At 54.4% G+C, this 13694-nt stretch overlaps 2 protein-coding genes across 2 annotated transcripts; one reads left to right on the top strand and one right to left on the bottom strand.

The window, feature by feature from the left end:
• Nucleotides 1-2379: 2379 nt before the first annotated feature.
• J4E82_011509 (uncharacterized protein) lies at nucleotides 2380-3524 on the bottom strand (the record flags this gene model as incomplete). The annotated part of the gene is made up of 2 exons (XM_051737713.1): nucleotides 2380-3318; nucleotides 3369-3524. 2 exons carry the CDS (start codon nucleotides 3522-3524, stop codon nucleotides 2380-2382), a joined length of 1095 nt encoding a protein of 364 aa, XP_051582528.1.
• A 2022-nt stretch (nucleotides 3525-5546) lies between these two features.
• Nucleotides 5547-8180, top strand: J4E82_011508 (uncharacterized protein; the record flags this gene model as incomplete). Its single annotated transcript, XM_051737712.1, has 2 exons — nucleotides 5547-5551; nucleotides 5633-8180. The coding sequence occupies 2 exons, from the start codon at nucleotides 5547-5549 to the stop codon at nucleotides 8178-8180; spliced, it is 2553 nt and encodes an 850-aa protein (XP_051582527.1).
• Nucleotides 8181-13694: the final 5514 nt, after the last annotated feature.

Below are 13694 nucleotides of genomic sequence, written 5' to 3'. Positions count from 1 at the left end.
AACGGCAAACTTAGTACAAGCGACTGGCGACACAGTCCCCTCGTACAGTATTTAGTCCGACCGACCATCAGACTGGTTGTCCATTTCACTATGATTGACGATAGACGTGTCGATGTGTGGATTGATCAGTTAGCTAGCATTTATACTAGATTGACTGATGGGTGCCAGATCTGAAGATTCTTGCTACCTATTGATTTACGTCACACCGAAAGAGATAGACCAGAAACTTTGGTGTAGAGCGACGCTAGTATCTAATGATAGCTTTGTGGTTTATTTGGTGCAAGCACATCACAAAGCATTAAATACAGACAGCTGTTGAACTTGAAGGCAAAGGTTATGAACATGCCGTAGCGTTTCTCCCTCCGGCGAACACAAATGGTAGAAGTGTAGCGAGGAAAACACCACAGGTTCACCATGGATGTATCTCAGCGCACGCACGACGAGAAGGAGGCGGTCCTCGCATTCTATCGTGAAGGTTGAACGAGAATATGACCCAGACATAGCGAAGAAGAGCTGGAACAATATAACAACAAACCTAGAAGCCGTGACCGAGACGCCAACATGGAAAAGAGCAATCCTGCAGCGAACTCTATAGGGCATACATTTCCCGCGCCGACTGATGCCTGGCGTCATCTACTGTCTTTGAGACCGAATCAGACATTCCAAGGCTCCTCCCGTTTTCGTTTTCTGCCCCCAGCAACGTCGTCTTTCTCTTACATCTATTAAACAAATGTCGAGCATTGCCATCAAAAGTTGTATTCTCAACTCTGGCATCGACAAATTCTTGCTGTTGCGTGTTACGATACGTTGCTACAAACATGAAGGTCCGGAGGGACGCGACCGCTGCCCACCGCGCCCAGCCCGTTCATCCCACCAGCACGCTCGATTGAAACAACAATGCCGGTCTTCCGCTTTACCGCCATCTACAAAGTTGTTGGATGTAGGCAGTATGTAATAGTAATACAGAATTAGATGCGCATCTGTATCAACATCACCGTATCAAAGATGCTTTATGAAAGCAGATCGCAGGCAACAACAGCACATTCGCCTCGCCTCTTGCACAGCAGCAAGCATATTCTTCTGTAAAACCTCCAATAACGTGCTTTACGATTACCAAAAGTAGTGGATCGTTCTAGAATCAGGGTTGCTTCTACAACCCCAAGGAGCCGATCGCTGCAGGTCAGCTACGACTCCGGATCCATCGGCACCCAAATTCATGCTCTTAGCAAGTGTTCCCTACCACTCTGACCGATTCTTCGCTTGCAATACTCTTTTCCGCAGGGCGCCACCATCTTCACGCTTCGTACCATCGCGTTGCGATCTAGGCGTCGTCAAGTGCGCAATGCTGCTCGAACAGACACGCGGATGAAGCTCTATACTAGCATCTCGAGTGGCGCGGATGGGATAAAGCAATTTGTGATGATCTGACTGAATTCTTGGCTTAGTGCTTCTTACCCAGCGCGTAACAGCGTGAGTCGCACAACAAAGGCGTGTTCTGTGCACGGGCCATAAGAGATCTGGATCTTCGTGTGGCCTGTGCGCATCTCCAGCGTTTACTCCCACAGCCACGTGCACATGCTAGATCAAATGGCTGTCTTTCTTCTTGGTAGTCCTGGGAATTCACAAAATGGCAGCGTCCCATTACTAGACTAACGTAGTAAAGTTACGGAGAAAAATAGCCGTGAGGCATCAATGCCAGCCGCAACCATAGAACACAGACATCCTTCTAAGTATAATGGTCACAGCCTATATAAGCGCCAACACAGTTGTTAGTTGAATCCTCATCCGAAGATTGCTACTCAGCAGTTTTCACGAAGTCCCGCATCTACGAGCACTCAGGCTGAAAAGCATCGCCTTCCATGCAAATCAACTTCCAAGCATCTGGCATGCGATCGTCAGTAATTTCCCTCGTTACGCAGCGAACAACCCGGTGCGTCAGATCAGGATTTTGATCATCTGTGCACTTTCGTTGGTTGGGTTCGGCCCACCGGGTTGTTCGCTGCGTAGCGAGGGAGGTTACTACAATATACTTGCTTATCATCTGCTAACATCCCTCCCTGTGTAACGGAAAACCCGGTGGGCCGGAATGAGCCAATAAGAGGGTAGGAATAGCATCTTTTCCGACACGGTACTTTATCTCGTTGGTCGATTTCGGCACATGGGGTTTTCCGTTATACAGGAAGGGACTTTAGTCCCATTCATTGCTTCTTTTCGAAGGCCCGGTGCCCCGTGCCATCTCCGATAGGGTTGAGGACATTCAGGCAAGCACTTTCATGTTCAGCAGTCTTGACAAGGCGTACAAGCAAAGTATGGTTTCTCCAAAGCTACACCACTGTAAGTTGCTGCTATTGTTGTGCGCGTCCATTCAATGTAAGGCTTTTACGTCATGAACGAAGACCTGCGTAGTGCAGCACTCTGTACTTCCCAAACGGACTGCCCCAGCTCTAGCAGCTCAGTGCCAAAATCCGACAAGACATCATCTACAGTAGCTTGAAAGCTGGACCGGTTGTTTCTGTACTCTGTGTCACTTCCGAACGTTGCGATGTACCACTCCTTCTTCCAAGCGGTCACAGATGCTTGAAGCCATAGGCTCTCCGTTTCGATCTGCTCAGCAACAACGTAGAACGACGACCGTATAGCATGTTTCCTGCGCGGCTTGAACAATTGGAGCGACGAGAATTTTCTTAAAGTGTACAGAAGATACACCGTATCCCAAGCCTCGAGCTTGTGCAGTAGAACCACGAGTTTACCGTTTTCTTTGACGCGCTGAAGCGCGAGCACAAGCTGACTCGTCATCAGCCGCCATGCCTCACGTCTCTCGCGATATTCCGCTCTGGAATGCGTCCGCAGGACTTGGCCATCGCAGAAGACCAGATCGAAGGCTTCGCCATGAAAGGGACGGTCGAATATGAAGTCTTTGGCATCAGGGTGCTCCACTGGAATGTCGGTAACGTCCATTTCAGCCGCCAGCATTGTGATATCAAGGAAGCGGACTTGGACTCTCGGATCTTCTCGCCAATTGGGAAGTATCATCTTATGACCGCCCTGAGAGACGGGGAGACTGATCCCACATACCCTAGCATCGCGGTTTCTCTTGAGAACAGAGGCTGTGAAGCCACCAGGTGCCATGCAGAGATCGAGAATGGCAGGGTTTCTGCTAAGTGATGAAGTTGATGGCAGAACTGAAGTCATCTCGTCGAGTTCGTCACCGATCTGGCACATCATTTTGTAGAATATGCGTTTGCCGGACTTATCCGCGTTATCTGCTCGGTAACGCTGTACTCTAAAGTGGTCGTCTCCTTGGGGATTCTCCCATCCCTGCTCGTGTAATCAGCACTGAATAGTTTGGGTTTACGAAGAAGGCTTACTCTGCGCCGAAGATCCGTGAGTTCCCTGAATATAGCTGCATGCTTGAGGCAGTACTCCTTGATGATCAGGTTCAAGCATGGGGCCGATGAATCGTCCAGCGAGGTTTTGGGACGCCCGTCGTCTGAGGCTGCATTTTCCGGTTTGCTATCAAGCATTGTATCTCTGGTTGTCAGTAATTCTCAGCTTGGCGGTGCGGAAATCAAGAATATTCTAGGGTCGAAACCGCGAACGGGTCACGTCGTCGACCGTCACTTTTTCTGATTGTTCTTACTCACGGCTCAACAACGGTCGTCGGAAGCATTATCGCAGTTCCGACCGCAGACGTGTCACCGTGCCACTCGAGCATTGTCGCAAGCCACAGTTACACAACAGCATCCCAAATGCATGCAACGCATAGTTTGGGGATCGCCGATGCAACACCAATTTGGCGATCTCTGAGCATCACTCGGTCGATCTCTGAGCGTCCGTGAGCTAGACTTGCAGTGTAAAGTCTAGCTTGTGGTCGGCCATCGGATCATGTGATCATGTAGACCTTACGGAACCAAGAAAGGTATGGAGCATAGATGGATGATGATTGGAAAGTCGACGTATCAGGCACGATAGGTTCAAGGAGTACGTCAACTACTGCCGGTACGTAGAAGAAGTAAAGTCTACGACATGGGCCACTATCCAACTTGGGTCTCGCTGTGATATGATCAGGGGATCGGTCTTCCACGAAAAGGGCGATTTCATCGTTGCTCGTGCGACAGCTAAATGTCCATGTAGGCAAGTTTAGTTCGTTTGCTGGCCCTCTTTCTTTGATAGTGACAATGGCAAGCACGGTCGGTTCCTGGTTCTGCGGTCAGCTTCAATCTCACCACACCGTCCACATGGCAAGGGTTTTTCCACAACGATACGAGCGTTTCATGGGGGTAACGTCCATCCCTGCGTAACAGAACACCCTGCGTGCCGGGACCAGCCAATCGACTTGCAGTTTTTGGGCAGAAGTCTGAGATCCAAGTGAGCTGATTGGCCGGTCCCAGCACGCAGGGTGTCCCGTTACGCAGGGATAGACGTTATCCAGGTAACGTTTGGGAAGGTGTCTTGTAAAGATCAAGCGCTGGCGAGCGCCTGGAGATTGTTGAGCAAGTCGAAGCGTTGACTCAATTTTCTTACAAGGCTCATGGCCTCAAGCCTATGCAGGAAGTGCTGCTGCAAGTACAAGAGTGCCACCGTACCGTGAACGGAGACTGTAGGGCGGGCTACCGACAGCGGCACAAGGATCGACGGGGTGTAACACTTCGTTTGCTCGTCAGGGACAACGGTCGTCGCTGGTAGTGGTGACGGACGCAGTGCGTTGACTTGAGTAATTGTCGGACTCGGATCTGACTCAGCAGCTGCGCAAAAGATTCGACGGCGAGCATATGAGTGTCGCAGCGTGATCGCTCGTTGGAGTCCGCGGGTCCTGTTAACGAGTGGCGTTGAGCCTGTGGTCTGTGGATGGGGACAACGCGTGCAATGTCGCCACGCTGATCAGTATCTCGAATCTGGAGGCTCTCTTCCGCTCGTCCAACCGCGCACAAGCACCTGACGACTTAGAGGCGCCCAATGCATGCTGTCGTACAGTTAACATGGACACCTCGGCAGCCTCAAAGTCGCTATGGCGGCAATCGAAGCCAGTGGACTACTCGTTGTACAGACCAACGCCATCAAGCGCCCGTCTCATCGCAACGCCCAGTCCATACAGCTGTGTCGAGGAGATCGGTGGATGAGGGGACTGAAAGTGTTGATGTTCCGACAGCCTTGTCATGAAGCGACGGCGTGCACGGCCTCCCGCGGCTTGCGAGCAGCATGCGTAAAGGCACGAACAACTTTGCATCGTTTTCTGACGTACGACATGAGCAACGACGAATGTGTCTAGTTCGATGTTGTAATAAGATCTTGGGTATGGAAACTCTGCCCAATGGGCTGTTGTTTCGTAAATGGTTTTGACAGGGAGATGTGCCCGCGTCTTGGCAGCATGACCTCACATTCGTTGGGGGGGCAACACGGCGCAAGCGCTGGTGCGCCGAACGTTTAGGCAACCAAAACAGAGCAGCACTCCTGCACACGAGTCCCGCGACCCCCTCCTACACTAGCTGTCAACGCAACCTTATCCACTACCCAAGTACCTGCTGTGAGCACTTGCGCCTCCGCTCATGGAGTAGGTGCATTTGTGTGTACATTTCGCGCCAACGAAGAACGCCATAGACGAACCCACTGCAGCAGGCCGGCATTCAGAAAGATTCTGTCGCTACAACATGGCCGAAGAGTCGCCAGATTACAAAGCTCTTTATCTGAAGGAACAACGTAGGCGCGAGGAGGCGGAACACAGGCGCGAGGAGGAACAACGCAGACGTGAGGAGGAACAACGCAGACGTGAGGAGGAACAACGCAGACGTGAGGAGGAACAACGCAGACGTGAGGAGGAACAACGCAGGCGTGAAGCGGCAGAGAACGCCCAGAAAGAAGCGGAAGCAGCACGGGGGGAAGAACAGCACAGGCGCGAGGAGGCGGATCACAGACGCGAGGAGGCGGATCACAGACGCGAGGAGGCAGAGCAAGCTCAGGAGAGGGCCGTAGAGCAGACGCGCAAGACAGCCCTTCCCGAGTTCCTCCATGCCTGCCACACCCATCTCCACTCCGGCCTCACCGTCCAGACCGACCCGACCCTATCCACGCAAGGCAATCCTGCCAATGCAAACAACAAGCTTCGCCCGGAAAGGGTGGTCCTATGGACCGACTTCCCAGCACGACAGACCACCATCTGGAACGATCTGATGGAGTCCGGCTTCGCGTCCGAACGGCACTTCACGTCGCTGCACACACTCGAGGAGACGGGCGAGGCTGTGCGGCGGCGGATGATGAGCTCGGAGCTGGACCTGAACGTCTTCCAGCGGCACACCGTCGAAGACCAGGTATCGCTGATTATCCAGGGCATGCACGGCGACCGACGACTGCGGCGCAAGTTTGGACTGCAGGGCTCGGTGAACTTTGAGAACCACGCCAACACGCTCAGCCCGGAGTCGCAGCTGGAAGAGGGCATGGAGCAGCTGACGATGTCGGGGACCGGGCGACGGCGGTCACCACGCCTGCAGGCTAAAGCAAAAGAGACACGGCCGTCGGGCTCGACAGATACGGCAGAAGCGGAGGACGCTGGTCCCAGAAGCACAGCGAGCTCGTCGCGTCCTCGGGCCGACCAGTTCTGCGTATACAACACGGGCACAACTCGAAGCGCTCAGGATCGAGTCGCAGCCTTCATCCTGGAGTACAAGGCGCCGCACAAGCTCCCGCTCGGCTACATCTACGAGGGTCTAGGCGAGATGGAACTCGACGAGGTAGTGCAGTGCCGTGATGACGAGACGCTGAGAGACCGCTTTCGCCGGCTGGTCGCCGCGGTCATCACCCAGGCCTTCTCCTACATGGTCCGGATCGGAGTAGAGTACGGGTGCGTGTGCACGGGCGAAGCGTACATCTTCCTGCGGGTGGGGGACGACCCTCGGACAGTGCACTACTTCCTCTCGGTGCCAAAGGGCGACGTGGGAGAGACGACGGGGTGGACAGCCGGCTCGGAGGGTGCGAACCGCTTGCACCTAACCGCGGTGGGCCAGATGCTGGCCTTTACCCTCCAGGCACTGAAGACACCGCCGCGGTCGCAGCGATGGCGGGCTGAGGCAGCGGAGCAACTGCGCAGCTGGGAGGTGGTGTACGACGAGCTGCTGGACGCGATCCCCGAAGGCACGACGCAGTCATCGGAGTACCAGCCTCCAGAGGACAACAGCTTTCTTCGCATGTCGCCCGTGCAGCTGCGCGGCGGAAGAGCGAAGCACAGCTCGCCCAGCTGCCGGCAAGCGGAGCAGCGACACGAGGCCAGCGACGACGAGCCAGAGTCAGAGCCTGATCCAGACACGCCGAGCCGACAGCAGTCGTTGTCGAAGCGCTTCTCGCGCATGCAAAACATAGGCGCTAGCTCATCAAGCGGTCACAAGCGCGGGCGCAAGCGCGGCCAGAGAGCAGAGGACGGGCAATACTGCACGCAGGAATGCTTGCGCGGGCTTGCAGATGGCGGCGTGCTCGACAGACGTTGTCCCAACGCTCGACACCACGGGGACAGATACCATCAGATTGACCGGCCAGCCTTCCTTGACCTCATGCGTCGACAGCTCGCGGATGACTTGGACACGGATTGCAGTCCCGTGAGCCTGCCGGGAGCGTGTGGCGTGCTCTTCCGCGTCCGTCTGCGATCGCACGGATACGTCGTGGCGGCCAAGTGCACGCCCGCCTACTTCGCCCACCGCCTGCGATGGGAGGCGTCTGTCTACGAGCGGCTTCAGCCCATCCAGGGCATCCACGTGCCGGTGCACCTGGGGAACATCGACCTCGAGACACCCTACTTCTACGAAGGCATCGCCGACCTTGTGCACATGATGTTCCTCAGCTTCGGAGGCCGTCTCGTCGGCCAACACCTCACGGCGGAGAACAAGGCATCGGTCAGCGAGCAGGTGAGGCTGTCGGCCGACGCCATCCACGGGCTGGGCGTGCTGCACAAGGACCTGATGCCTCGCAACATACTGTGGAACGAGGAGACTGGGCACGTGATGGTGATCGACTTCGAGCGAGCAGAGATGGAGCAACGGACCGTACTAGGTGCTATGTCGGCCAACCGCAAGAGGAAGAAGCTGGCAGGAAGCTCGGTCAAGTCAGGGCAAAGCAAACCTCCTGCATGCACACTGGAGATACGGCGGGCGATGTTTGAGCTGAGCGGCATTGCACAGTCGATTCGATGTGGGTGATGCCAAGCTTACGACTTGTCTGTACCTTGTAACGTACGTCCCTATGTGACGAGAAACCCGGTGGGCCGAGAACGACCAATAGGATCGCGACGATCGCGTCCTTCTCCATCGTCCATGCGATTTGATTGGTCATTCTCGTCCCACCGGGTTTCTCGTTGCACAGGGAAGGACGTTAGCAGACGGTGGCCACCACAAGTGGGCACTTGATGTCGCTAAGAACGGTCTCCTTTAACGGAGAGGGCGTAGGTGCCGTCGAGTGGTCAAGCAGTGGGAGGCTGTGGCAGAAATGACCTACCGAGCGCCTTTGTGTCGGCCTAGGATGTGGACTCAAGCACAACCTTGGGTAGACCTCGTCGTGCTTCCTGAAGACTGCTTTGGGCAGCTGCACGAGGCGAGGCCAGGCCATCGAAGATCCGAAGCTTGACACATCGCTCTCTACCGTGTGGCACCTGGATGAGCTCCATCAAGAACTCTCGACTAGAGTTAGCCATACGTTCGAGTCTACTGCGATGCGATCGCTGGAGGCGGAGTCGTGACACTGGGTCTTGTGGCAGGCTGTTGTCGAGCGAACTTGCAGCTGCGGCTGGGCGATCCAGTCCCATAGTTTGCTGGTCATCTACTCCGTGGCGATCCAAATCTTGAAGAGGCGTCTCTTCAGCCTCATGGTCGCCAGGCCACGCTGACAGCTTCCTCCTTACACGGTAGCTCTTCGACAGATGGCGGGCTGGCAGTTCGTCGAAAGCACTTCTGGACCGGTAGTGCTTGCATGCAAGATCTATGTGCATAGGCGACTGCGCCAATCGAAGGCGCACCTGTCCCGGTCAAAGCTGGGGAGCAGAGTCAATAACATACGCTCTAACCAGCGAGGAAGCGATGTCCCGCCTCGCGTACCGGAAGACCTACCGTACCGAGAACAGAAGATGCTACGCACACACGAAGCTTTGCCGTGTGTGTGTATGTGCGTGAGTGTGGGTCGTGTACTGTAGCTAGTTTTGAACACCTTAGATCCCACCTCTCTCTCTCAGTGACGTTCGCATAATCGCTTTCGTGCTTGATTTGCAAAAGGTCCCCTTCTCAGACCTGTGGAGAGTAAACCAGATCAGCGCGAACCATCCCGTCTGTTCTCTCTAAACAATCCCCAGCAGTCAGACTAATCACGCTGCTTGGTCTAGGCTGTTGTAGAGCCGTTCTGGGGTCATATTCGGCAGTCGTGATCGCGGTTCCTCGAGCTGGGTTTCGTACAGTTTGTGACTAGTGCTCACATCTTTTCGGCCGAATGCACACCAGCTGGTGTTCAAGCCAACGCGTCTTCGACTTCTTCCAAAGCTATCGTATCGTTAGCAAAGCTCATCACGATCTTACTTCCTGCTGTGCTTCATGTCTGCCGAGCCGACCTTGGCTTTATGATGTCTTTATGAGCGCGGTGAAGCCATCTCCCTGCTACTAACGTCCGTCCCTGTGCGACGAGAAACCCGGTGGGCCGAGAACGACCAATCGGATCGAAAAGATCGCGCCCTTCTTCATCGTCCGTGCGATTTGATTGGTCGTTCTCGGCCCACCGGGTTTCTCGTCACATAGGGACAGACGTTACAAATGCTATTGTAGTGACACCCACAGACCCAGTGGATGAGAGAGACTTCGAATACCTTGACGAAAACTGCGTCGCGCAGCTGGAGCGGCGTCAGCTGGAGCAGACTAATTACTCCAGCCGGTCCTCACAGCTAGGTCTGTCACCACGACTGGCCGGTTTGGCATACAAAAGTCAAGGAAAAAGATTGGCTTTGCGTCATGGCTACTAGCTTGGCGTCACGTGCAACGTTGGACTTCGACCTCAAGCACCGCTGCCCGCCTTCAGAAGCCTACAAGAAGTCGCTGGGTCGGACTCAACGGTGCTGTGTCTATCCAGAGCCCCGAGAGCAATATATCAGCTGCTGTTGCGTGATCAGCGGTGTCAAAAATGAAGTCCAAAAGGACTGAGGTAACGTTAACGTAAAACATTGCAAGTGGGCTGGTGGCTGGTTTCTCAGCCGACCAACCAGGAAGCGATGAAAGACTGAGTAGCAGCGGATAGCCAATGCGGAACAGTGAAAGAGACGCCGCAGTTTCGACGGCTTCTTGAAGCTGTAAACCCATCGGCTCAAGCGGTACTTCGGCATGACCACCGAAGCCTACATGGCAGTATCGCCGCCGAGTACTGCGCGTACATACCTATCGTTGCCGCTTTCTTGTGTGAAGTGCAGCCGCTTGTAACATCCCTCCTGTGTGACGGAGATCCCGGTGAGTAGAAATGGGCCAATGAGAGGGCAGGGATAGCATCTTTCCTGACACGGTGCTCTGTCTCATTGGTTGCTTCCGGCACATAGGATTTTCCGTCACACGGGGAGGGACTTTACGCGTCTGCTTCGACGACTGGGCTTTGGCTGGCGGGCAGCCTGCGTTGACGGGCGTCTGCGTGCACTACCTCGACAGCAAGGGCGGACTCAATGGTCACATGCTGGGCTCACTGCCCTGCACGGCACGCACACTAACAGTCATACCGCGTCAGTAGTGATTAGCAGCAATGTTGCGTGCGTTCAAGGTGGATGGGCGACGTGTTTGGGTATCATGTACTCGACAACGCTTACAACAACCATACTGCATTGCCTTGTTAGCCGGTCAATCTGGCTTCCATACAGCGCAGCAGCAACCACGTTGCTGTAGTCACATACTCAACTCAGGTGCTCGGGTAGTGATATAGAGAATGTCGCGAGGCCTACGAGAATGATAGCATCGATCTTGACAACCAGGTGCACTTCATGGAAGAGTGGTGGAAGCCTGGGCCAGTCAACATCTTTTTCGACGTGATCGCACTCCGCGCCGCAAACTTGGCCGCTCTTGGGGCGACTTCAACATATTGAAGTCGACGTACTCGGTGTGCATGGAGCCTAACGGTCAAGATCGAGAGTGGGATGTTCATGGCCGACACTGTAGAGGCGTCGTGTTTGAGAAGCCTTTGCTGCTCCGCCGATGCGGTACTGACGAACCTGAAGACCACGATACACTCTGAGCGCCCGTGGGCCTCGGGACCAGTATCGTCTGTGGAGTGCCTGCTCACGGTGGTCAAGTGCTTGCATGTAAGCTGGGGGTATGGAAGCGCGACATACCAAGACACGAAAAGCCCATTGTCTTTTTCGTCAGCAAGTCGCATCATTGACCAAGTAGGGTCCCAATCGAAGGGTCTGGTGACCATTCTATGTCTAATCAGCAGAGATTGTCCAAGTGAGTCTAGTGCTCAACTCGGCTTCTACACAGACATTGCAGTTGAAGCGACCTTTCCATGTGTGCCATAGACAGGCGGCGTGAGCCACACATGGGTACAAGCGTTGGCTGCGTACTGGTACGGGATCTCCAAGTGGGAGACGAAGTGGTGACAACGAGCGCTAAGCACGCGTGTGGTGTCTGCGCAGCGGAGTCGGTGTCTCCAGCGCTGGTCCAAAGGTCGCAGCGTACGCAGATACCACCGTTGTACTTTACGAGATATCCTCTGCTGCCGAGCTTGTTCGATGCAAGACATGGCATGAAGGGAACACGATTGTCCTTGTACCTTCGGATGCTTCTCACAGCCATCTATCCTTGGCATGCTCGTCTCCCATCGCGTAGATCTGACGGTTCGTTTCGTGGAAGAGGGGTAACTCCTTGCGATGTTCATAGCTGCAGTTCGAAAGAAAGTATTGTGTGACGAGACTGCACCGCTAGCAACTTTGCAACTGCACCTGCTGGATTAGCTTGCACGCCCATTGCTCATGCCAACGCAGTCCGATACTCGAGCTCACATCAGACACCCCTGTCGCTTGAACATCGCCTGGGGCATGCATGACATACCTTTACTCTGCTTTGCTTCCGCGTCAGCCTGGTAGACTGTGTAGAGACTGGGTACCGCGTATACGAAGTGAGACTGTCACATACAGGAGAATGGCACGAAGACGTATCGTTGCTCACCCCGAGCTGCGTAGCCGTGGCTCTGTGAGCTGATGGAGTCGTACTGGAGGAGCTCTTCTTGTCGCCTTCTTTTAGTTGCAGCACGACACGTATGTAGCGGTGTGTGTTGGGCGGTGTTTTGAGGCATCTCTCGACTCGCACGCGATCCATGGCCATCTAAACTCGAATCGATCGGCATCGTGGCTTCATCAAGTCTTGACTGTACGCTGCAAAGATCTGGAGGCACAAAAACTGGTTGGCACTAGTGAGATCCATAAACACATTTCAGGAGGACATGACGGATTGCGGATACGCGCCTCAGCCTCAGCCGAACGAAGTCTAGTGGTTGGTTGGCCAGCCTTCAGGCTTTTTCTCGCAGTCTCGATGCACCTCGGATGATGATCGAGGGCCTGAGCAGAACTTACGGCCTCGCAGATTTCGAAGGTTCCGCTTCCGCTCGACGGAGGTAGGGTTGTGGGTCTGTAGCTGCCATTCGACAGAATCGAGCGACAATTCTATTGCCTTACCGTTTGGGTTGACTACCCCCTGCTCCAGCCTTGAGGGTGTCGAACGACGGCTTCTACCACAGTCACGTTTAGCCGCTTGTTGACGCTGTGAGAAGTGTAGAAGAATGACGAACGCCCAAGAGGCCACGGCTCTAGATCAGAGGACGTTGTCGTAACATCGAGTGGCTACTCTAGCAAGCTCCGAGGGCGATCCACGGCGCGATCGACCTTTTCACGTCGCTACACTTACCCACGATAAAGGGAGTGGCCACTTACTTGGCTGTCAATAGTGGCGGGACTTTCGTCCCGTCTATGTGTGAGGCTCGATAGAACCGACGCCTGTAAAGCCCGGATTAGCAGAAATGGAATTGCAAAAACGAGGTCAACGCCTCCATGTTCTGCTTAAGTACAGTCCCGCAAAGAAACATACAGCTTCGTGGATCGCTTACCTGAGTAGACACCAACAGGCGCTCTTGATCTCTGTGTCGGGTGTACTGTACTAACGTCCTTCCCTGTGCAACGAGAAACCCGGTGGGCCGAGAATGACCAATCAAATCGGATAGACGATGGAGAAGGATGCGATCGTCGCGATCCTATTGGTCGTTCTCGGCCCACCGGGTTTCTCGTCACATAGGGACGTACGTTACTATCACTATGGTCGCCTGTGTCCCAGCAACGGAAGCAAGATCGTCATCCGGAGCACGACGCAATGACGCAGGATGGAGCCGTCGTGGCCGGTGTTCTGTCAAGGCTCTAAACGCAACGAAGTCAACTAGAGCCCGAGCAGTGTTCAGTACAGAAAGCGGTGACAAAGATACTTGCTCTTACCTTGTAGGTGGGCAGCCATGTAAATAAGCCGAGAGCAGTCGACAAGCACGAGCAGCGCATTGGAGAGATCAGAGACCATGGCGTTGACCTGTTCCAGCCAGAGTTGCTAACAATCAATCCAAACTGATGAGACTGACTGACTGACTGATTGCTTGGCAGTCAGTTCAGTGTCAGTTTAGAGCTCTCGTCTTATCAGTCAGTTCAGTTTAGAGCTCTTAAACTG

Source organism: Alternaria postmessia (genome assembly GCF_024291825.1).
Source record: "Alternaria postmessia strain BMP 2775 chromosome Unknown scaffold_217, whole genome shotgun sequence".
Taxonomy (NCBI): Eukaryota; Fungi; Ascomycota; class Dothideomycetes; order Pleosporales; family Pleosporaceae; genus Alternaria; species Alternaria postmessia.
The sequence above is the reverse complement of the archived record's forward strand: the minus strand, read 5'-3'. Positions and strand labels throughout refer to the sequence as shown.